At 43.2% G+C, this 23,840-nt stretch overlaps 2 protein-coding genes across 6 annotated transcripts in view; both read right to left on the bottom strand.

The window, feature by feature from the left end:
• Positions 1-98: 98 nt before the first annotated feature.
• trap1 (TNF receptor-associated protein 1) lies at positions 99-9,831 on the bottom strand. Its single transcript, XM_084743588.1, has 18 exons — positions 9,632-9,831; positions 8,351-8,521; positions 8,161-8,243; positions 7,492-7,632; positions 6,378-6,449; positions 6,093-6,253; positions 5,861-5,970; positions 5,702-5,775; positions 5,391-5,546; positions 4,973-5,093; positions 4,793-4,862; positions 4,518-4,665; positions 4,204-4,389; positions 3,261-3,399; positions 3,072-3,157; positions 2,772-2,917; positions 2,610-2,682; positions 99-1,154 (listed from the first exon to the last, which is right to left on the bottom strand). Exons 1-18 carry the CDS (start codon positions 9,750-9,752, stop codon positions 1,053-1,055), a joined length of 2,160 nt encoding a protein of 719 aa, XP_084599714.1. The 5' UTR covers positions 9,753-9,831; the 3' UTR covers positions 99-1,052.
• Positions 9,832-10,693: 862 nt separating this feature from the next.
• The window catches only part of crebbpb (CREB binding lysine acetyltransferase b), a 38,682-nt gene continuing 25,535 nt past the window's right edge, over positions 10,694-23,840 (bottom strand). The window contains exons 13-31 of one of the 5 annotated variants that reach the window (XM_084744599.1): positions 23,170-23,358; positions 22,582-23,004; positions 22,201-22,374; positions 21,723-21,900; positions 20,984-21,102; positions 20,637-20,876; positions 20,171-20,259; positions 19,079-19,189; positions 18,872-18,928; positions 18,679-18,756; positions 17,277-17,344; positions 16,822-16,972; positions 16,475-16,621; positions 16,258-16,371; positions 15,984-16,149; positions 15,000-15,167; positions 14,595-14,756; positions 14,147-14,428; positions 10,694-14,047 (exon numbers count right to left, since the gene is read on the bottom strand). In XM_084744599.1, the coding sequence (XP_084600725.1) occupies positions 11,699-14,047; positions 14,147-14,428; positions 14,595-14,756; positions 15,000-15,167; positions 15,984-16,149; positions 16,258-16,371; positions 16,475-16,621; positions 16,822-16,972; positions 17,277-17,344; positions 18,679-18,756; positions 18,872-18,928; positions 19,079-19,189; positions 20,171-20,259; positions 20,637-20,876; positions 20,984-21,102; positions 21,723-21,900; positions 22,201-22,374; positions 22,582-23,004; positions 23,170-23,358 (5,265 nt within the window). In that variant the 3' untranslated portion in view covers positions 10,694-11,698. The remainder of the gene's footprint in view (positions 14,048-14,146; positions 14,429-14,594; positions 14,757-14,999; positions 15,168-15,983; positions 16,150-16,257; positions 16,372-16,474; positions 16,622-16,821; positions 16,973-17,276; positions 17,345-18,678; positions 18,757-18,871; positions 18,929-19,078; positions 19,190-20,170; positions 20,260-20,636; positions 20,877-20,983; positions 21,103-21,722; positions 21,901-22,200; positions 22,375-22,581; positions 23,005-23,169; positions 23,359-23,840) is intronic. The other 4 variants (XM_084744602.1, XM_084744601.1, XM_084744603.1 and 1 more) reach the window with 4 other exon arrangements.

Raw genomic sequence — 23,840 nt, 5'->3', positions numbered from 1 at the left:
ATCTCGAAGCTGAGGTTTCTTCATCTTCATCTTTCTATCATTCACAGCAGAGATGTCACGTTGCTTTGAAATGCAGTAAAATTGTATTTTCAAGAAGATCTGTATTTGCATCTTTAATTGTCACAAAAAAAGGGTTTGTTTGCTCAACTTATTGGCAATGCACACAGGAAACTGACAGATCCATGAGAATTTTAGATGCATTTAACATTCAGTCCTTTGTTACTTTAATAACGAAACCTGTTGAGAATCCATGTTTGACCACTGACTGCTGTAAAGTTACGTTTGCAGCATCTACAATACACAAATTTTGAATTTGATGCACATTTCAGATATTCAGCTTCTTCTAAATCACAAAAATAAAAGACAACTAAATAACATGGAAAATAATATGAAAAAATTGGAGGGGCTCATGAAAAAAGAAAGTGGCAAACCTTAACAGCTCTATTCAGCAGTGAGGACCTGTTTGTCAAATTGAACCATGATCAGTCTCCCACCACTTCAAAGCTCTAAAGCACACTTTAGAATAAAACTCAACATATCTTCAGCTGTGGTTACACATGGTATTTCAAGAGGATTTTGAAATGTGACTCTAGAAATCCATATTTTTGGCCTGAAGCATTGTAGCTGGTTTGCATCCAGATTATTCAGAATGTGGACAATATTTATTTTTTCAGTACCTGGTCTTCAAAAAAAAGATGGCGATTTCAGAAAAATGCCACTTTTACATGGCAAGGCGTGAAATCACAACCATTATGACCACCCTTTATGGCACCATACCATGTGGAACACAGCTGAACACAGAGTTTAAAGACATCGAAGTGTTTGTGTACAAGCTTCCAGCAGTTCATCTTCACTCCATCTGAGCTTTTTAAGCCTTTATGTGCTCTCCTTACGGGGGGATGAAGTACTCCAGAGGGAAAAGATGGGATTTTATGGCTTCAGATGGACAAAGGCCTGTCGTTCTCCACCTTTATAGGCCATTCAGCCCCAGTCTACAGGCCACTGTGATCAAAACCATGTCAGTCTGAACTGTTCATGTCCGTGAGGAGCTCTCAGTGCTTCTCCAGAGCTTTAGTCAGCAGATCGTTCAGGCGGGAAATCATCGGTCGGGGATCATCGTTCAGGCCCGCTGCGATCATGGCGTTGTCGTAGATCTGCAAAATATAAATAACAAGAAATAAACATAAAACTGTGCTCTCAGGTAATAATATCCCACAAACATTGATTGCATACAGACCAAACAGACTGGGGCTTAAGTAATAAATAAAGACTGACTGTTAATAAAGGACAGGTAAAAAACATTGAAGGGAGGTGCAATCACTCAGAACCCATCGGCTATCTGGTGACGATTAAGCGTCTGAAGGTAACAGCCAATGTTTCAGAGCTTCTGGTGCAGCCAGCGGATGTCCAGACAATGGATATATTGGCCAAGACTTGCTTTTTGTGCCAGTTTAAAGTCCACTATGCAACACCAGCTGGCCTTACAAAGTACATACTGTTGCATGATGCTTTATTATAACATTGCACCTTGAACTTTGACTGTTACTCAATAATACAATGCCGTGTGAAATTTTAAGTTAAAAAAAAAACAAAAAAACAGGTAAATGTGCCGTTGTTGTGGCTTCTATCATCTGTGCTCTCTCAGCAGCTCAGTGGATGTGACATATTTTCTGCAGTGCTGAGGATTGTGGGTCAGAATACCCAGAAAAGTATGCTGGCTTTCATACTGCAATAGGACTTACTGTTATTTTTGGCATGTAGTGCATTTGACACACTAAAACTTTTTCTTGCATACTAAATGGTATGGATATTAAGAAGGCATTCATGGATCAGAGCAACCACGTGTCACTTCCCTCGACCACACTGCATTCTGGGTGGAAACAAGCACTGTTAAAGTGCCAGCTCCAAATAGAGAAGACTAGTGTCATTTTAATGCATGTTAAATTTGGCAATGTAATTACTATAACTCTACAATGGACAGACTACTAAAACAGCAAAATAGTGTCTTTAAAAGTGACAGAAATTCATCACCTGGAGAGTCAATAAAGATATTTGTCAGGCTATACCGCCTCTAACCACTTGGTGGGGTCATTCTTCCACTTTGGTTGAGGCAGACACTCACCAACTCCTATTTATTTTTTAATGTAATGACTCTAATAGTTGGCTGGCAAAGACATAGAATGATTGTTCACCTGACTGCCCACAGGATTTGGGATCCTAATGTGATTTGCCTAATGGCAAAGAAAAATTTGAGTGGCCTTTTTTCACCCAAAAAGGGGCAGGAGCATGACACAGAGGTAAAGTACGTGTATGGGCTGCTCTGATCTATTATGTCTGGTGAGCTGCGCAAATGTTTTTAATGTGAAACATCTGTGCAGGAAGTGATGAGTTTCATTGCCAGTAAGTGACTCAGAATGTAAACGACTAGAAATAATAAGGGAATGAAAACAGCGTTCCTGGTGTGTAGAAACATGATCCTGAATTTAAGAAGACAACCTGTAAATATCGGGGAAGTAAACTAAAAACCTGGCAGATCAACAAACAAAGAGGTCTTCCTACTAAAACATGATGAAAATAATGCTTCCATATCCAGATGTGACCCACAGTACCTGTTCTAGAAGCAGCCCAGCCAGGTCGGAGTTTGTGTCCTTCAGTGCGTGCAACTTCTTGATCAGATCGTGTCTGTCGGATGGTAACAAAAAAAAGGTACAAGATGGTGAGAGCTGGACACAAACACATATCATTTAAAGTAAATATCCCACCTCTCTTACCCTGCATTGATTTCTAGTGTGGGCTGTAGAATCTGAGCTCTCTCCTCAGCGGTGCGAGCCAGCTGCTGGGTGCGGAGGAAGTGGCGCGCAGCACCCATCTCCAGCACGGTGATCATAGCTGGGTGGGTGTCCAGCCGAGGAGTCAGCTGGGAAAAAATTACAGTTTCACTTTAAGTTGCTTTTCAGGCCAGTTAACATAAGACCATCTTTAAAACATCCGATATAAAAAATAATGGCAGACGTATTTAAATTCACTCCAAGCAGAGCTAGAAAGCATCATGAAACCGGTCTTATCTTTACCTTGATGTTGGTGACTCGGGGGCCCAAAGTATTCTTCATCCAGGCAATCAGGTCATCGGCCTGCTCCTGTGTCAGACGCTCAGAGGCTGCAGAAGAAAGTACATAAACAGGAACACAGGTGTGACACTGAGAGCTGTCCTGCTACACTGCTCAGGCTTTATCTGGACATATGAGAGGAGAGGAGCAGACCTGGCTTGATGTCCTCGAACTTCTCCTCCTTGTAGTGATCCACCACGATGTCCGTCTCCACTGAGATCAACTTCTTCTTGTCAAACTCCCGGAGGTGCAGCAGGGTCAGCTCATCGAACTGCTCATAGCAGAACAGCACCTGCACACACAGGAAACGAAGCACATGAAATTTACACTGCTTTTTTTTTAAATCAGCTTCTCAGCGACTTTTATTCTCATCTGACAAAGACAACTGACTATAGCTGCGTTTCTACCCATAGTTCCCACAACTTTTAGTTCCAGGAACTACTTTTAAAAGAACTAAAAGGTTCCTTCAGCCTGTTGTCTGCATTTTGACTGTGGTCTAAAACTCAAAGAACGTATGAAAAAGCGACTGCTGGGTCTTCCTCAACATTAATGTGCAATAAGGTCTGGACGTCATTGTCAGTCTATGCTTCTTCTGTGACTCCATGTTAATGTACTAAAGCTTCAGTAACGTGATTGTTGACACACCAAATGCCTCCTCTTTATGGAAACATGCACAGATGCTGGTGAAAAAAAAATTGATTAACAAGGAAGTTGAAAACCACCGTCCTGACACTCATTTACTATCTCTGAGGTTTTAGGTTTTGTCTTGCCAGCTAACGCAGAGAAAGCCTGGCTGTGTCGAACTTGCTTTGTAGTACGCTCCTCAGGGGTGCAATCACAAACTGTTTGGTTCAGTTTACATAAACTGCAGTGCGTTTACCGGTTTCGTTCATTTAGGCTGGTTTGAAAGCTGTAATGTTTCTTTCACAGCTGGTTCTGGTTTTTAGTTTAGCTTTAACTTTAGTTAACTATAATATTCTTGTTCTGAATCTGCACATGCATTTCTGATTTATGCAACATCAGTTGTAGCTATGGTAAAACTTATGCAAGCAACCTCAAAGCACACACCACATTAGCTTGGATCATTTCATCTCACCTCCATGTCTTTCTGTTTCATGGCCTCGTAGTAGGGGGAGTGCTCAGCAAGATGACGGTTGGGGGCGCACAGGTAGTAGATGTTGCGTGTGCCAGCCTTCATGCGGGAGGAGTACTCCATCAGATTGGTCTGCTGGCCCACCGGCAGAGCAGAGGATTCGAACCTCAACAGCTTTGCAATATCCTCCTGTACAGAGACAGCAGCAAGACACCATATTTCTCAGCGTTCCTTATGCAAACCAAAAGTTCAGGACATGTTTTTTAACAAACTGCAGAAAATTATTTGCATTTGTATAGCTTTCCTCCCCAAGTCACCTTGACGTCTTGTTCCTGGGTGGTGACGATTCCCTCCCTCATGAAGAGGCCGTAGTCCTCAAAGAACTTGTTGTACTTCTCATGCTCCTTCTTGCTCTGGTCCAGCAGGAAGCGGATTACCCTCTGCTGCAGAACGTCACGAAGCTTCCTGCAGCCAGAGGTGATGGTGCAAAAGTTAATCAGTTTAGAGAACAAGTAAACAACTGAGGAAATGAAGTTTATGAGTAAATGCATGTTAAATATTCCTTAAAATGTAGATTTTGGCAGTTCTGTACCTGATGAGGGCGCTCTCCTGCAGCAGCTCTCTGCTCAGATTCAGCGGGATGTCCTCACTGTCCACCACACCTGCACACACACGACAGAAATGGAAAAAAAAAATCAGCGCTACTTTTTTCTTCATACAAAACTGCATGTAAAAGCAAGCAGCAGGTGGAGGCACTCAGGTGGATGCAGACCTCGGAGGAAGCGCAGCCACTTTGGCAGAATATCAGTGGCTTTGGTCTGGATCAGGACCTTCCGGCTGTACAGAGCCACACTGGAGCCCATCTCCCTGCTCACGTCAAACATGCTCGGCTTCTGTTGATGAATAAAGTCTTAGTAAAACACAACTTCAGTTTTACTCATTAACTCTGAAAAAAATATGCTGTTAGGGGACAAAATTAAAGAACATGATCTTTAGCACAGATTAGCTGATTATTTAAGAGGTTGTCTAATACAAGTGGCAAGTAGAAATGTAAAAGGCTAAACCTTCCCTATGAATTGGCTCAGCAGTGAAAATCCAGTTAAAATAATGTTTGCAGCGTCAACACTGGCTGTGTGCTAACAAAAACACATCACACCCAAACCAAAAACACTCAGTCCTGAGCTCCTCACCGCGTCAGGGACATAGAAGATGCTCCGGATGTTGAGCGGGGCGTCAGCGCGGTAGTGCAGCGTGTAGCGGGGCTTGTCGTAGGACTGGGCGACGTAACGGTAGAACTCCTCATGCTGCCAGTCACTGATCTCCTTAGGCTCCATCATCCACAAAGCCTGATGGGAGATAGAGGTTAAACAGCAATTAATAAAGACAACGAAAAAATTCTGTTTTGGAATAAAGGCAGAAAACTGAATGTTTTGTGCATATAAACAGTCACCAAGAGTTTTTGGATACAGAACAAGTGACCAGCAGAATCAGAGAGGCTCACCTGCAGAGTGTTGAGCCTCCGTCCATTCAGGAAGATGGGGAAGCTGACAAAGTTGCTGTATTTTGTTACAACCTCTGAAAGAGATACAACAGCTTGTAATCACATGCAGCGATGCACTCATGTGTTTTATTACTGCCATTATAGGTACAGTCACTGAACCTTTGACTCTGTCCTCGGAGGAAAACTCCTTGCACTCATCCTTGAGGTGCAGCACAATCTTTGTTCCCTGTTGTACACCGCCGGCTTCGGCGATCTCAAACACTCCAGAGCTGAGGAAGACAACGGCAGAGATCACGTTTGGTTATCGTCATGTCACAGACACATGTTCTGCTCTGGAGCAGAATAATGAATTTGTCTTCTCCTGCTCTTCACTTTGTTTCCTTCCTCTCACCCGTCTGAGGACCACTTGTATCCCGGCACTCCAGGCTCGGCGGACTGGGAATAGACGTCAACACGGTCAGCCACCATGAAGGCAGAGTAGAATCCCACACCGAACTGACCAATGATGGTGCTGCTGGCCTCCGCTTGGTTCTGCAGGGCATCTAAAAATGCCTACAGCATGAGGAAGCAATGATTATTATCTCAGACATTACAAATGTAAGTGAGAATTACTTGGCTTGTTTAATGCGTATGGACACAATACTTGAGTCTGCAGATGAAAATATATGACAGTCACCTTCGAACCGGAGCGGGCGATGGTTCCCAGGTTGGCCACAAGCTCCTCTTGGTTCATCCCGATTCCTGTATCCTGTTAGAGTACAGCGAATTAAAAAAAATCATAGCTTGTGGCAGTTTTTCTAAAATGGACCACCAGAGGCCCTTTCTCAGTGCAGTTACCTGGTTATTTGTCGCATTTCCACTGTATTTTACAAACTAGGATGTTTGCTGATTAAAAAGGACGTGTGGTTTGGGAGGGATGGAAGTCATTTTGAGACAATCAGTGGAAAGAAAATTCTGATATTGGTTTATGGTTTTCTTTCATGTTTACAATGAATCCTGGACACTGCAGGGACTGACACAAGTACCCCAAAACAGCTCAACAGCACAATTTTGTTTCGGTTTCTATTATAGGCTGTTGTGTAGTCACTTCACTTACTTTTTGGCTTATATTGCATTTTATTGTCTTGTTGATAGTATGTATTTTGTGTTGACTCCCTAGTAACCACACTGTGGAAGCCAATAGGGATCCAAATAAAGAATAAAGAGTGCTGAACGCCTCATTCTGTTATCCCAATTTCTTCAGGAAAGGGAGACAGAGAGTGGAGGGACGACATGCAGCAAAGGGTTGCATGCTGGAAACGAACCCACAGACACTGCTGAGGACTCAATCTCTGTATATGGGGCACACGCTCGGTGCCCCATATACCAACTTCTGCCAGAGGCAGAAGGCCACCTTTTCATTTATAACTTCTAGCATCTTTGTTTATCCAACAAGCATTCTGCCTTCTTCTTCTTTTTTAAAGGAGCAGTTGGTTGATACAGAGGCAATAATAAAACGTTGATTACTGTGGTTGTGGTTGCACTGATAGTGATGTGGTGACATTTTTGTTACCAATCACAGTACTGCCTGCAACCCCTGAAATCACTTGAAACTTACATTTAGTATCACATCCTGAACAGTGCCGTAATTAATTTAATTTTGCACTAGAGGCAAAGAGCAGCAGAATCACACATCAGACTTGGTTCCTGCAGAGGAAAAGGGCTAAAATGTCCTATGTTTGACCAAAAGTCAACATGAAACAACATCCAAAAGTGTCAGAAACAATATTCTTACACAGACTTGGGTATACCTGAATGGTGAAGGTGCCCTTGGCACTATCAGTCTGCAGGTGGATCTCCATCTGAGCTGTTTCACCACCTGCTGTCATCAGTTTGTGGCGCAGTTTCTCCAGAGCGTCGCTGCCGTTGGAGATCAGCTCCCTGATAAACACCTGTTCGGATGTGGAAGAGCCAGCAAATCAGCTGAAGATGAGCAATTTGAGTTGATGAACTGAAATGTTGGTGTAGCTACGTTGTATGCCCAATCCCTATGTCCTCCCTAAAGCCTTAAACCCTGAATCCTCACAGACCTTAGCTCATGTCACCTGGTAACCTGTAAGTGCAAGACGCTGCAAAGGCTCCAAATGATATAAACGAATTGGGACAACACTTTGTGACATATCAATGACGCACATCTGAAAACATATCTTAAAATGATTCATTCTAGCACACATTTTGTTATCAGTATATCTTATCTGTGTATCCCCTGTGTAACATTACAACACTATGAACTGTTGGTAATTCCCTTAGGCAAAGTCTGCTGACAGAAAATGTGCATAAAGAGCACAAGAAGTCCAGTGTCCAGTGGGACAGCCCTAAGCCCTTGTGGACTTACCAGGATGATGCCTCAGTGTCTGTGAGGTTGGACACTGGGATTGGACAGTAGCTTCTTTCTCTCACTCACACACACTCCCTCTTACCTCCTTCTCTGAGTACAAGGACCTGGCAACAATGTCCAGCAGTTTTTTCGTCTCAGCCTGAAATTCATGTTTGGAGAAGCTACCTGCATGGATCAGGGGTGGAACAACATTCAGATTATCTTAAAACTCCCAAATGATGAGATATGTGTCGATCATTCCAGAAGAATTATGTCTGCAGCTGTTACGGCACCTTGTACGGATTCTGTATCACTGATGATGGTGTGCAGAGGCTCCTCTTCAGGCTCTTTTTCTGCCTCCTGGGTGCTGTAGTAAGACTGCTGGCTGAAGCCGAGGCACGACCGCTGGGAGCTCCACACTCTGGGCCGACTGCTCCACCTCTGCTGCTGTCCAGCCTGCAAACCTGAGGACAGGTGACATTGCCATTTTTGTTAGCTATACTAACCAGAAACCTCCATTCATCCTCCATTCATCAAAGTCTGATTACAATACTGCAAAAGTTCTCTGCTTAAAGAGAATAATAATACATACAGACAGTGTTTCCTAGCTGACAGAGGTGAGGGGACATTATTACAACGCTGGAACATTACAAGACTGTAATGTTGGAAAATAACTGTTTGATTTGTCTGTTTCAGACTGCTAAAACTGTTAATTAGCTACTGCTGCACTTAAGATTACTTTTTTGCACAGAGCAAGACATTGGCGTCATATAATGAAAAGCAATCTCTTCACAGCCCGTTAGGAACTAAAATTTTTTACAGAAACAAAAAACTCTGGCAACATACATGAGAAGTCGTAAGTGTTTAAAGACAGGCTCATATGGGCCACCTTGTTTATAATGTGATGTAGAATTTCTTCAACATCCTGCTTGATATCTTTGAGTAGATGGTGGTCTTCAACAGTGGTTCCCAACCTTTTTTTCAAGGGCTGGGCAATATATCAATATTATTGATACTGTTATATTTATTTTGTGAGATATTCATCTCTGCAGAGTTGTTGCAATATCATCAAATATCAATAGAGGTATTTAGTAAAAATCTAATTTTGACAACCCTTGTGATTTTTGTCACGCCTCTGTTGGAATATGTTGGAAGTTGGGAATCACTGACTGGTCTTCAACATGCAGGTGGCATCACAGTTTAACTTCATTACTCCGTCATGTAAAGACAGGCCTTTATTACAGGAATTGTTATACCGTTATTTTGATTCAATGGCATCAAAAATAATACATGATGTGATGAAAAATAAAATCACTTGACACTGACCTGTTCACTCCACTATGGCTCAGTCTGATGTAATGAATGATGTAATAAGTGAGTCTTGTAAGTAACCCATCAAATTACAGTCACCAGCGGTTTATGTAGTTATGTAGTTTAACTATCACACTAACAGGCCTGGTTTGTGACCAAAACCAGCAGGCTGGCAGCAGAGTTTACATGACTTGATTGTGTTCTTATGGTTGTCAGTTAGCCTCCCGGCAGCTAGGCTAATTCCGCTAACAGACACAGCTTACCTCCGGAGACGGAGCGGGAGACAGTCCGGCTGCTCAGCCCTGCTGCGGAGGACAGGAGCCGGGAGTTGGTCCTCTGAGAGCAACCGAGAGCGAACCGAGCCAGAGCCAGGCAGCGGGACATGATGACAGAGGACAAGAGTCAGGTCGACTGACCGTGAGACACACGCTGAACGACGGTGGCACAGGCAGGACCCCGCGAGTGCGCCTTGTAATGACGTCAGCAGGAGGTCCATCAAACTGCCTGATAAGAAGTCGATTTTTTTTCCCCTCTTTTTTGCGATTTGAGCTTTTATTTTTACGTTTTGAATTAAATCATACATCAATAACAAGCATTAATTTGTACGGTAGTAATCTAATACGATATAAAATCAAACAGTTTAGATTTTGTCATGTTAATGCTGAGCAGGTTTATTTAATTAAGCACGATTATTTAATTAAGCAGATTTATTGTCTATTTTGACATATTAAAAAAAAATTAAAAGCAAACTCGAGATCTATCTCGCTCATTTTAACTAATAAGTATATCCTTTTATTTCAAAACATAACCTGTTTTAGTGTTTTATTATTTACATATCTACGCTTAGATTTTTATCTTGTGCTCATAACCTTTTACTTTTCATCTACTGTTTGGAGTTTCTTTTTTTAAAAAATTGATTTTGATTTTTTGATTGATGAAAAGTGGCATTCAAATAAAGTCTGTGATTGAATTGTAGGAGTCACTTTTCAAGCAAAAATTAGAAACGATTGATAATTGAAGCTTTTCTAACATGAGGTTTGAGCTTTTTCTTGTCCTGCATTGTGGAGCACAGAAACACCTACTGTTTTAGACTGTTGGAAAAAAAGCACAAAAGAGGACAACATCTTGGGCTATAGAAGTTGAGATGAACCATTTTTACTTTTTTTTCTAGTGTTTTAAACACTAAACAATTAATCAAATAATTGAGGACATAATCTGCAAGTAAACAATGAAAATAATACTTGCAATCCCAAAGCTGACCACAATAAATGTTTTCTAATACAGACAAAAAAAAAAAACAAAAAAAAAAAGAAGCAGAAGCAGAGTCTGTGACACACAGGTTTATTTAACAATATGGTATATAAGTACGAAATGAGCCATTTGAACCAGTTTGTACAGTGATTTCATTCTTATTTTCTGCATATTTACAGTACTGTCTAGCTGCATGATTTACATTAGAGAACAGTTCATCATCAATTCAAGTTTAATGCAAGAGAGAAAATGATGCAGAAAACTCTCTCTGAACACAAATCAGCAGTCAAACAAGTTAATTTCCCACCACAGGCAAAAGAGGTTCAGGATTTAATGAGAATTTCTTTAGACTGGGGGAGAGAAAGCAATTTTTAAACATTTGCAAGACAATTTCTGGGCCCAAGCCAGTAAAAAGAACATTCCGGCACCTGTGAACATGAACAAGCTTCAATGCAGGTTTCTCTTACACCTGCCTTTTGTGTTTGGGTGTGTGCAATAGTTCCTAGATCTATACAAATACATTAATCTCCCATAAACTCTGCAAACAGGAAAGAAATTAAGGCTTTCCCAAAGGCAGTCCTTTTGAAAAATGGCATATTAGAATAAATTAGCCAGGAACAGAGAAACTGAGCAAGAGGTGAAACCTGGCAAAAAATTCCCAGACAAATAATTTTACAGTCTTCTCAACACAAATACGATATTAATTTGCAAAGGTACAAAATAAAAAAAATTGAATAATAAAATGACATATTTTTTGTTTTGAGAAGTTTTGTTAAAAAAGTCAATACCAGAGCATAACAAATGAAAAACAAATTAAAACAACACAAAGACCAGGGCAAAGTCTTGCATGACTGGTCTGAACCAAAAATATATTCTTTGTGTCTTTGTTGTCTTCTTTTCAACAGCAATTATTAAATCACTCTGTGTCTTGGAAGAAAAAGCAGTCCCTTGGTTTAAGGAAAGTTCACAGTCTGTAGGCCTCATATGACTCATTTGTATTTCTTTTAGCTTTTTACACCAGCAAATACAAAAATTTCTCAGCTGAAAACAGAACAAGGCCTTTCTTCTGTCACAAAATGCTACAATCCTTCAACAAATTTCTCCAGCGTGTCTCCCGTCGTGTCACCAACCATACCCATGTCATTACTCAACCCCCCTCTGTTTGGTGTGTTCAGTTGCGGGAGCATGGCACTCTGCTCTGGTGTCCCCATGTGTCCCTGCTCCATGGAGCCTGACATGGGGCCTCCAAGGCTGGGGTGGGGAGAGCTGGAGTGGAGGGCGCCGTGCTGAGGTGAGGGCTGAGGTTGTATCCGTGGGGAGGGACTGGAATGCGGGGGCTGCTGAGAAGGTGGACGGGGCGATTGCACTGGAGCTGGGGAGCGTACTTGGTTTCCCAGGGTGTTTGCCATTGTCTGGCCAGGTAAGTGAGCTCCTCCCTGGGCTTGGCCTTGGAGCATGTGGGGTTGTGGACTCATCGAGTTAGCCTGCGCAGGAGAGCCCATCTGCTGCTTTAACATCTGCTGCTGCTGTTGCTGCTGAAGCATGCGCTGCTGGAGGAGGTTCTGGGGTCCATCCATGCCAATGCCAGGTTGGCCCATTTGGGATGTGGGAGGGAGCTGTCCCATGGGCCCCGCACCTCCTTGCATAGCCATTTGCTGCTGCATACGGAGCTGGGAGTAGCTTGCCGGCCCTGGCTGCTGCTGGGGGAACTGACCGTGGCCCTGAGGCATGCCTCCCTGCTGCTGCTGCACCTGCTGCTGCTGCTGCATCTGCTGCATCCTGAGCATCTGCTGTCTGCGGTACAGTTGGGGATTGCCGTTTTGAGCAGCATTCATCATCTGGCCTTGAGGGCCCATGGTTGCCATGCCCTGGGCGCCTGCCTGCTGAGGAGGCTGCTGTTGAGGAGCCATCCCTGGCCTCTGAACCTGGTTTGCTATAGCTGCAATGGCCTGCATGCCCTGCTGGGAGCCCAGCATGGCCTGCGGGTTCTGCTGCGGGTTCTGCTGCTGTGGCTGGTTGGCCTGGTACTTGGCTGTCCTCTGTTTGATGAAGGCGGCCATGAGATGGGGGTTAGACTTAAGGATGTTGAGGACCTGCTGTTGCTGCTGGGGAGAGCTGGGAGATTTGAGGGTGCGCAGTAATTCCTGCAGAGCACTTGGAGGAATGTTACCAGGCATCCCCCGCGGCATGTTATGCTGCTGTGGTGTCATGCCCTGCTGCGAGGTCCCCTGGGGAGGCATGACCCCAGGCATTTGGAGACCTTGTTGCTGGGGCATCATTGGCCTCTGCATGAGCTGGCCTTGTTGGGGCATGGGGGTTCCCTGAGCCTGCTGGGGGGCCATGGGGCCTTGTTGAGTAGGAACCTGCGGCTGATGACCCTGGAGATTCTGCATGGGATTCTGCATTCCTGGACCCCACTGGCCCTGCTGCATAGCCGGCATCACCTGGGGGCCCCGTGGCCCCTGTATCATCTGCATCTGGCCTTGCATGGGCCCCATCATTCGTGGGTGGTTCATGGGCATCCCATTCATGCCATAATTCTGCTGCTGCTGCTGCTGTTGTTGTTGTTGTTGTTGTTGTTGTTGCTTCGCCTTGGCTACCATCTCAATCTGTCTGGCCACCTTCAGGGCTGCCAGCAGTGGCGGCTGCTGCTGTTGCTGTTGCTGCTGCTGCTGTGGTGGCTGAGGCGGAGGCTGCTGTTGATGTGGCATGTTAGGCAGAGGCGACTGCTGCTGATGGAGAGGGGATGACTGAGGCCCTGGTTTGCCCTGCGGCACTGGTGTTGGGGGCTGGCTGCTGCGGCCATTGTTGGGGAACCCTTGGGGCATACTGGCAGGGTTTGGTGGCTGCTGTTGTTGTTGTTGTTGTTGGGGCTGGTTGGGTATGGGCTGGGGGGTCTGTGGAGTATTAGGCTGCTGCACAGAGTTGGGGGTGTCAGGGGCAGCTGAGGTAGGTGGAGATGGCATGGGCATACCCCTGCCAGCCATGGTTGCCATTCTGCGGCGCATCATTTGAGCCTGCTGGAGCCTGTGCTGCAGCTGCTGCTGACGGAGTTTGTGCTTGATGTTGAGACAGAAGGGAACAGGACACTTGTTCTCCTGACAGTGCTTGGCGTGGTAACAACATAAAGCGATGAGCTGCTTGCACACAGGGCAGCCACCGTTGGTCTTGCGCTTGCAGCCCTTGGTGTGTTGAACCACCCTCTTCATCTTCTGGCATGAAGGCAAAGAGCAGTTGGCATTGCGGCATTGGCAGGCATGGACCAGGGACTGGATGCAGCGCTGGATGCTGAGGCGTCGGCTCTCCTGAGGGCTCTTGGAAGCCTCTCCACCCTGACCGTTGCTGTCGTCGTCTATACCCAGGCCCCACTTCACCATCTGGTGCTCATGGCCCTTAGCGTTGTAGCAGTTAATGCATAGGTCGTAGTCCTGCAGACAGATAAGGAAGACCAGATTAAGGTTAAGATTTGAATTGCATTCAAAATTGATCCAGATTTCAAAACATATAAAAGTGCCACTATTTCCTACCTCGCAGACCGTGCAGTGCCAGCGAGTCTCTACGTGGTGCTTGCACTCATTGCAGGTGTACACAAAGCGGTCCTGTCCCTGGTTGTGCAGCTCTACCAACATGCACATCGTGCTCCACTTGCACCTTCTCAGCGAGCTGAACTCCCAGTGCTTGTCCCTGGCCAAAGTCAGAAAGGCATCACGGCCGTCCATCAGGTCACAGGTCAGCAGAGGGTCGGGGTCCATGATAGGTGGCAGGGTGTTAATGACTGGGCCGGCATGGAGGTGGATGACAAAAAACACCTGATAGTAGAAAAGAGGGGAAACACATCAGTTATTTTAAGGACACCCAATGTGTGCTATTACAAATTCTCAGTCCATCACATGTAGAAAATTTAGTATGGAATGGCATTTTTAATTATGAGGAATACACTGCGACAAATCTGTTATGGCTGGTAGGATTTCCCACCTCCTTATGCTTCTCCATTGTGGCATAGAGCTTCTGGGACAGATCATTGGCTACATTCGGCATCCCAGGCTTTTTCTTATTGGCTCTGCTGACGCTGCTCTTGTTTTTGTTGGTTTTCTTGTTATTCTTCTTTTTGGCATTCTTGCTGTCAGCGAGGGCTCCCTTGAAATAGACGGACACAAACATTCAGAGAGGCAGAGATTGCACAACAGGCAAGTTGAGGTTATGCAATTAAGCTGAGTGGTTAAACAATGCCTGAGTGACCACTGGAAGCTTTTAAATAATGAGGACTTGAGGATGATAAAATCCGGGGTGAGACACAGGCTGTTGATTTTGGCATAACAGGAGCATCCCTTTCAGAAAACCCATTTCAAAATGGTAAATTCACCTATCCGTTTAACTCACCTCTGTTGTCTCCGAGGAGGCCGTGTTCTCCTCCTTCTTCCTCTCCTCCTCCTCCTGCTCAAGTTCCTTGATGCTCTCCTCCAGTACATTAGGCCAAAAGTCGCCCTCAAAGTACGGCAGCTCGTAGGCACTGGTCAGCCTGTCTTCTGTTGCCTGCTTGAAAATGTCCTGAACACAGACACACAAGACTTCCATCAGGCAAGACAGTCACATAGCTCATAACAGGAATGGATGTACATTTCACCCAGTTAAATTTAAGATGACAAATTTAAATGAGAGATCTTGTTGTCACTGAAATGAACATTAAAAAATGGGGAAAATGGCCTACTGGAGCATACTGAAGAGATGAACCCAAATGATTTAACTATATATTGCATAATAATTGTTAGAGTTGTAGTTTTTGTTGTCAGGAGCCCCCCCACACTGCCCTTCTGGAGTGGACACATTGATTGATAAACACTACTTGACTGGTCAGCAAGAGAGAGGATTATTTTAAGCATATTAATAATCTGGTTTCTTTTGTGCTCTGCTGCTGTATATATAATATTGTTGCTCCTGTTTTAATGTATTTTGTGTTTTTGCAGCTGTCACTACACTTGTCCAGGGACTACAGTTCAAATTTAGCCAAACTGGCACATTTACAGAAATATTTGTTAATGTGCACTGTCCCTGTAACTTTTAATTTTATAAATTAATTAATTAATTAATTAATACTTAACACAAACACAATCAGTATATTTTGTAAAGCAGTTAAAACTTTAAACAAAGGTTTAAATTTACACATTCATCCTATTATGCTTTTTTTGTGTTTTAATGGCCTCAATCCGTTGATTTCCGTGTCATCCTTCAATACAGCAATACGGGACGGCATCAAACGGACCCCTAGTCACAACTGACACCCAGACATTCCCACTGCACAGTTATAACTTGTGGCAAAATCGCTAACTATAACTGAGAAAATGTTGAGACGTATCATTTTCTGACCTTGTAATCATGTATGATCCTCTCAGCGAAAGCCTTGTCCAGCATCTTTCTGTACCATTCTTGGAGCCTCTTGGGCTTGGGGATCTTTTGGTCCGGAGGGTGGCAGTGGAAAATGTAGTCATCTCCTTCACTGGGTGGGCAGGCCCAGATGTGACCTGTCACATACCTGAGGACGACAAGACTTGTCAACCACTTAACACTTGCGGGAATGATGCAAACAAATTAGCTGAAAGGGTGTAAAGCACTACAGCGTGTAAAAATAGTCTTAACTCACCCCAGTTTCTTCACATACTCCAGGTAGCCTATTAAGATCTCATGGTACACTGCAGTCCTTAGCAAACGTGGTTTGAAGAAGTGAATACTGTCGAGGTATGATATGTAAACCCGTCTGCAAAGGAAATATTGGGTTATTCAAGGTGCAATATACAAAAACTACCATAATAAACAGAGAACCTGCAAATGTCATTATTATATTTTTGCTGTAGTTTTACCTGGTATTTGGAAAAGGGCACTCTGAGCCGTACTCCTGGACGTGCATGCCGAAGAAACAAACGTCTACTCCGTCTATTTCCTCAAATGCAAAAAGTGCTTTGGTTCTGTAAGGGAAGCTGTCCACCATCTCGCCTGAGTCCACAAACCTGTGGAGCAACAGAAGTACTGTTTTTTAGAACAAAACTTGCTCCTGGGTAATTTTCATTACATGGTCTTTCTTTGGTTTTTCATGCATGTTTGCTTACTTACACATTTATAGTTGTATGATTATTTATATTATTTAAGACTTAACTAATGTTACTGCAAATCAGGAGAGAGACACGTTATCAGCAGGTGAGAACCTTACCTAGACTTCATGCCAGGCTTGATCTCCACAGTTTTGTCAGAGCTGGCCACCACTCGCACAAACACCTCACCGGCCTCTGGGTGGTTCTGCCTTTTCAAGTACTTATTCACTCTGTCCTCAATATACGTCCCCAACCTTGTAGACTGCAACCCTTCACAAAACACAAACAATTCATATTAATTCAAGTTTTAAACAGACCTTCACATTATAAAATAAAGGATTTTTGTTTATTTAAAACTGCTACAAGCAACTGTGGAGAAAGATAAGTCCATTGTTGAGTCTCACTCCCAGGGCGTCATATACTGATGCTTTGGATCGGTGGTTAGGGTCGAGCCACCAACCCAAAGCGTCTGTATTAGATAACCAGGGAATGGGACTCAATAATCAACTATCTTTCTCCAGAGGCGCTAGTAGCAGCAAATGTTCAAGTTGTTTTACTACTACAAGTAACTTACTTCTGGCTGAAAACTTGTTCTCCTTTCTTGTTTTGCCAGACTTCTTCAGACAGTTGTCACAGATAAAGCTAGAAGAAGAAAGACCGAGCTTAAGTTTAGTGTCAATATACAGTAAATTCCTGTTTAATGAATTCTGTTAGGGTCAAACATGAACATGTTTATGTTTTAAGTGCTGAATGAGCAATGCACAACACTATTTTTTTCAGTATCCTAAATGCTGATATTTTCCACTTCATTTTGCCGGATTGCAGAGGCCGATACCTGGACACACAGTATTTTTTCCACCTACTTTCAGAGAACATCAGTTTTCTCCTTTAGTGAAATTAACATAGTAGTATGCCTACTCTTTTTGGAATGGCCCACTGGTAGATGCAGAAATTAAATACAACAACTTTCACAATGTACACATTCACTGGGCAAAAACAAACTACAGTGTACCAGCTTCTTCTTCTCTGATATCGGTTTCTCTGTGTTCTTCACAAATTCATCATAATGAGAGTGATGACAGCTCTTAAAATTTTTTACTTTTACTTATTTTACTTATACTGTTGAATGTAGAGTGATTTGTCCGTTCTTGACATGACTGACGCTGAACTTTTCTAACATATCAAAAAAATCTTCACACCGCAGACATACTTGCATTGCGTGCACATAATTAAAGCATCCTCATATTGGCCCCTTACTGGAAAAATGTTTGTTTCCAACCAATACAGTATTTCATTTAAAAGCCTTTATCAGCCAGTATCAATGACACGGTGATATCACTGCGACTCCCTAAGCTGGATAGTTGTCTAACCGCCATGGTGAGCAGGGCTCAAAATAAACTTTTTTTCCCCTTAGTGTCCTGCAACTGTCCCAAATTCTACTTTAAACTATCCCAGACCTAAAAGCCAATGTCCCAAAGTGAAGTTCTTTTTTAAATTTTTATATTATATATATAGTTTAATAACTTTGTTTCACTAACTTGACTCACTCTGGCCCACATTATTATCTAAGTCATTGTTGAGTTACCATTTCTTGTTTAAGTCTAACAGTTTGATTAATAAATTCATCACTGCAAACTGTAGTGAAAATGCAAACCTGTTTCTGACTGGTATACAGAGGTGGAAAATTGCATACACACACTTTGAACATGTCTCATGGTGAATACGTATTTTAAATACCATGAGTGTGTACGCACATGTGTAAGGTATGCCAACTCACATTTTTCAAATTTGAGCACCTAACAAATAAAATTATACGTATGCCATGTTGCATAAACATAATAATTTCCTTTGTAATAATAAGCTTCTCTATTGTCCCAGAACTGTCCCAAACCCTACAACTTGTGTTCCAGGTGCTATTTTTATTGTCCCTGGGACAACAGGGCATCCTTATTTTAAGCACTGATAGTGAGACTTACCCTGATGGCCAAATGACATCATAGTGCAGCACACAGATCTGATGCATCTTTCTTCCACAGTCTTTACATTCAACAAACCTGCAATGACAAAGATTCACTTTTTGTGTGATTTCTTTGCAAAGAATAGTAAGGAAGTTCCACAACCGTCACATGAATAAGAATCAAATCAAAGTTACATCCAGACAGTACTTACGGTTCAGAATCCAACATGTCATTTTTCTTCTTTTCAAACTGCTCTTTTGATATCATGCTGCATGGAAAAAAAACAAGACAACCAAGTTCACGTTGGCTCCTGTGATTTAAACTCCTGTCCACAGAATGAAGAGAGAGAGAAAACAGCCCGATAATTTCGCTAGATGATCATCGGGTGGTGGGAGGCCACCCAGACTTGGTAACTTACGTCTGTGGCTGAGCCGGATCGTCCCCCAGGGTCACACTGTTGCCCTGGATCTCGTTGAAGCACTTCTCACAGAAGTGATACCTGTCGGCAACAAGGCCATATTTGGGTGAACTGCAGCCAGCACACACAGTAGCAGCACAGGCAAACCGGCGCACAGGTGGCAGAATGCAGAGTAAACGGGGCACACGGAAACACAGGGTAGAGCACGGGCAGTGGACAGATGGAAGGACACATACATACACACACAGGTAGAGGTACAGGTTAGTTACAGTTGAAATGGTCATGAACCAGCCATTCTCACTCAAACTGGGACAGAAATGGGAAACATGCTAAAATGCTATGTTAATGAAAGTCAACAACAAGTCAATATTCAAACAGAAACTACTGCATGTCGACGCACCACTATCTAACTGCATGCTGATATATTAAAACTGTTTCACTACAATCATTTCTAAAAAAAAAAGGTAACATGCATTATGAGCTGATGAAGAATTACATGGTCATGCCAGGAGAGACAGAATGAATGATAATGCAAATACAAATGTGCAGGTAGGAAAGCTGTTTGTTTACATCATTTAATTCGTTTTCTTGAAGTCAAGGGTGATTCAGTCCTAATACTTAAATCATTTAGACAAAAGACTTGGTCAAATGATAAAACCCTCTGAGGACTTCTTGGACAATTCAAAGAGTCCATAAATTTTCACAAATATTGACTTTTTTGATGGACGTTTTGCCTCCCAAGTTGTTTAACCCTCATAGCATTTAGTAACCAGCATCTGCAATAATTTGATGGTGTTGCATTGGAGTGACACTGAGGTGCAGTAGCAGATTCTATACAGCAGGGGGAGCTTTGGTGCTAGATCTGAGGCACAACAGAGTCATGAGGACAACACAGGGCCCCATCATGCACATTCTGCTTGGCCACAATACACAACTCGCAGCTATGACACCCCTATAAATGAAAGATCAGCATCATGTGAAGTTTTGTTGCCCCACATGTGAGGTTGTCTCTTTGGCCAGGTTTCATATTTGAGGACGCACCCCTCCTTCACCTTTTTTTTATTCATTCCTAACCTTCACATGTATTTTTACCTGTTCTGGTAGCTGTAGTAGGTGCCATCCCTGGAAATGGTACACAACTGTTTGCCGTAGCAACACAGCGTCTGGGGTGAGAACTCATACTGTGGAAACATCAGAAAAACATTGTTGATTGCAAGTGTTGAATTCAGTGATCTTAAACTACTTTATTGTGATGTTTGTGACTACATCATTTAAGTACCTTCCATTTTTTGTAAAAGACAATGTATTTATTTATATTAATTTGCAGATTTACACAGAATGTACTCATTTCTATTTGCCAGCCACAATAAACAGACAAAACAAAAGCAGTATGTGATTTGTTAACAGCATGGGATATGTGAATTTCAGCATTTACATATAGCCTATATATTAATACGGCAGTAATGTTAGATGTTCAGCTAAAGGAGAATAAACATTTTGAAAGATATTTGAAAGTTGTATTCAACCAAACAGCCACATACAGGTAGAAATGTCTCACCTTCCTGCCGCAGCAGTAGCCCAAGCCCTGCATGACGGGATCAATTTCTGCCTCGAACACTTCTGCCAGTTTAGTGCAGTACTTGTAGACACGGGATGTTTTACGGTTGTACAACCAGGCGTTGTTGAACATGAGCCACACATCGTCTACGTACTGCCATGGCTCCTGGTACTGACCCGTATCCAGCTTGCGCTTGATGGTGGACAAGTCAATGGGATTCTTCACAATGTCAAAGTAGTCCTGAGAGAGACATTTGCATGAATGAGCAAATCATGTTTTAAGTTTTTTCCTATGGGTTTTGTCATATCAGAAGAAAGGTATGCATGTGTATGTTTGTAGATACTTACAGGGATGCCCAGTAACATGGGGTCTACAGGTTGTCTGAAGGGCAGTGACTCTGGGTCTTGCCTGTAGAGGGCCTCAAGTGTCGGCATTAGGGCTTGTCTCAGCTCCTCTGGCTTGAAAACTGGACAGACAGTAATTATGTTATAAGAAATCAAAAGCAAACAGCACACCAGTGTTTGCAAATGAATTTACTGCAATTCAATAATCAGATTTATTGCAATTTTTGTTTGCTTTTTTTAACACTACACCATGGGAAAATGTTGAATTATACACTTCTAGAGACTGCATATCATGACAAATATTTCCAAACAACAATGCACATCACACGTCAGTCAATCGGTCTGAGTTTTATTTCAGCAGCACCATTATTATAATGCATATAAATTACTTTTTCAAATGTAAACTGAGGTATTCTACTATTAGCCTGAAAGTATGAGCTCACAGACTTTTATATCAAGCATGTGAAGTAAAATGGCTGTTTGTTAAGATACTGTCACTGCAATTACAATGCTAATTTACATTAGCACATTAATGGCATTTCTGTCGTGTGTTAGCATCTAGCTAACAGAGTAAGTGCTTGTTATTAATGTATATATAAAATCTATTCAGATATTAAGAAAATCAATTCAGGAATCATAAAACGGGAATCACAAAATATAAGAGAATCATGTTTTTCACAAACCTTAAAAAATATTATACCACAATATATTGTTAAACACTTAACGAGATCTGTGTTCTTACTTTTCTTGCGGTTCTGAGTGGTGGAGGTTGCTGATGTGCTGTTGGCCCCACTTTCCTCCTCTTCTTTGGGTTCCGACTTCATCTCTGGCTTCTTCTCCTCAGTTTCCATTGGTTCCTGCTTTGGCTCTACTGCATCTGGCTCCTCCTTTTTCACCAGTGGGGGTTTGGTTTCATCATCCTGCCACATGACACAACCATGGTCAAACAGCTATCCTACGTTGCTGAGTCAGAAAACCACCAAGTATTTAATGCATTCAATGGGAAGCATAACACTTTTCTTTTGCAGAGTGAAAAGCCACAAGTCAATTTTTTTAGATGTGAAATACAAGCAGAACTTCTTGGTGGTGGATGGTGTTTGTTATAGTATCTAGGGGATCAACCTGCATCAGCCATGGACAGAAGGGTGCTTCTTTCTATTTCTTGCCTCAACTACGCCTTTCTCACATTCTGATAACTATCTTGTGAATTGTGAACATACCTCCATTTTTACATCTGCCTGCTTCTTCCCAGCAGAACTGTCTTCTTCTTCGTCTTTTACTTCAGGTTTGGCTTCAGTGCCACTCATGTCTGGCAGGGCCTGCTGGGAGCTCTGCTCAGCCACAGAGGCTGGGGTTGGCACTCTGTTGTCTATACTTGCTGCTGCCTGGGACAACTTCAAAAAGAGAGGAGGAAGAGACATTCCCATCATATATAATAGACTTGCTGATAATATATTAGAAGCAAGTTATGGATCTTGAAAAAACATTTCAATCGCTTTCTTTAAAAACTGTTTGGTCAAAAGTTTTGCAAAGAGCTGCCTGGCAAAGGCATAAGCAATACAGGAGCTATAGCAACTTTTCAGTAAGCACTAATTTCTCACCGGTGTGCTGGGGTGCTGTGCCTGCACTGAGGTGGGCTGCTGCATCTGGCTGGGGGGTTCTGTCTGGGGCTGCAGGGGTGTGAGTGGCAGGGACGGGTCAGGGGGTGTCCCCATAGCTGAGGGGGGGCCAGGAAGGCTACTGGGTATGTGTGTTGGGGTGGAGGAGGGCCCACCCGCAGAGGCTGGGGTGGAGGGCTGCTGTGGCACCTGGGCCTGTGCAGAAGCATGGTGCTGCTGCTGCAGCTGCTGCTGCTGCTGCTGTTGCTGCTGCTGCTGCTGCTGCTGCTGCTGCTGGGGCTGCAGGTTAGCAGAGGCATTGGGTGGAGGGGTGTCACGCAGGGTAGGCTGAGCTGCAGGGCCACAGGGCAGCTGGGAGCCAAGGGATCCCATCGCATTCAGAGGGAGGTTAGAGCTCTGAGGCTGCTGGAACAAAGAGGGATGCATAGTTAGCATACCAATACATATTCATAAGCCAGATGATGACACCCATAAGCCCATGCTCAGACAGGAAAAACACAAGGAGCACAGACAACACAAGGAACATACAAAATGTCAGGTTTTCTCTCCGTACAACATAAGTCTCCTCACCTGTGTGACAGCAGCCTGTGTTATGGGCTGGCCCAAGCCTACATTCACATTCATTGCTCCACCTGCAGGTGCAGTGAACTGGCCTTGTGGCAGGAACTGGCCCTGGTTGGCTGGCTGAGCTACCATGTTATTAGCATGATTACCCATCATTCCTTGAGTCTGAGGCATCCTTGACGGGGACATGCCCATCTGTTAAAGAGAAGAGAGATGGAACAAAAAAAATCATTATGGCAGCAGGCCTCTAGCATTCAATACCTGCCAAGTAAAATAAACAAAGTGAATGGAATGCATACATGCATGCTACTGAACAATAGTCTTCTACAGGGCCTGTGGTGTACTAAACTGAGCACTGAAATAAAAACATGACATGGCAACTGATCTCAAGACAGGGAGGAACACTAAGGACTTCATATTCATAAATTGATCAGATGAATGAACATTGAATGAGTCAAAAGGAATCTCTCTCTCTCTCTCTCTTGTGAAGGAGCAAAGAATCTTGGGAGTTATCTCTGTTCTCTGTGTTTAAACATTGCTGGAAACATTTGGGATAATACAGACCTAAACAAAACAACATATGTCTAGTGCTTTTAGACATTTTAATGTTGATATGTTACATACTAGAGCTTTAAGAGAGAAAAAGAAAGAAAAACAAACAGGCTCAGAGAAACACC

Source organism: Lutjanus erythropterus, chromosome 19 (assembly GCF_056507025.1).
Source record: "Lutjanus erythropterus isolate fLutEry1 chromosome 19, fLutEry1.hap2, whole genome shotgun sequence".
Taxonomy (NCBI): domain Eukaryota; kingdom Metazoa; phylum Chordata; class Actinopteri; order Lutjaniformes; family Lutjanidae; genus Lutjanus; species Lutjanus erythropterus.
The sequence above is the reverse complement of the archived record's forward strand: the minus strand, read 5'-3'. Positions and strand labels throughout refer to the sequence as shown.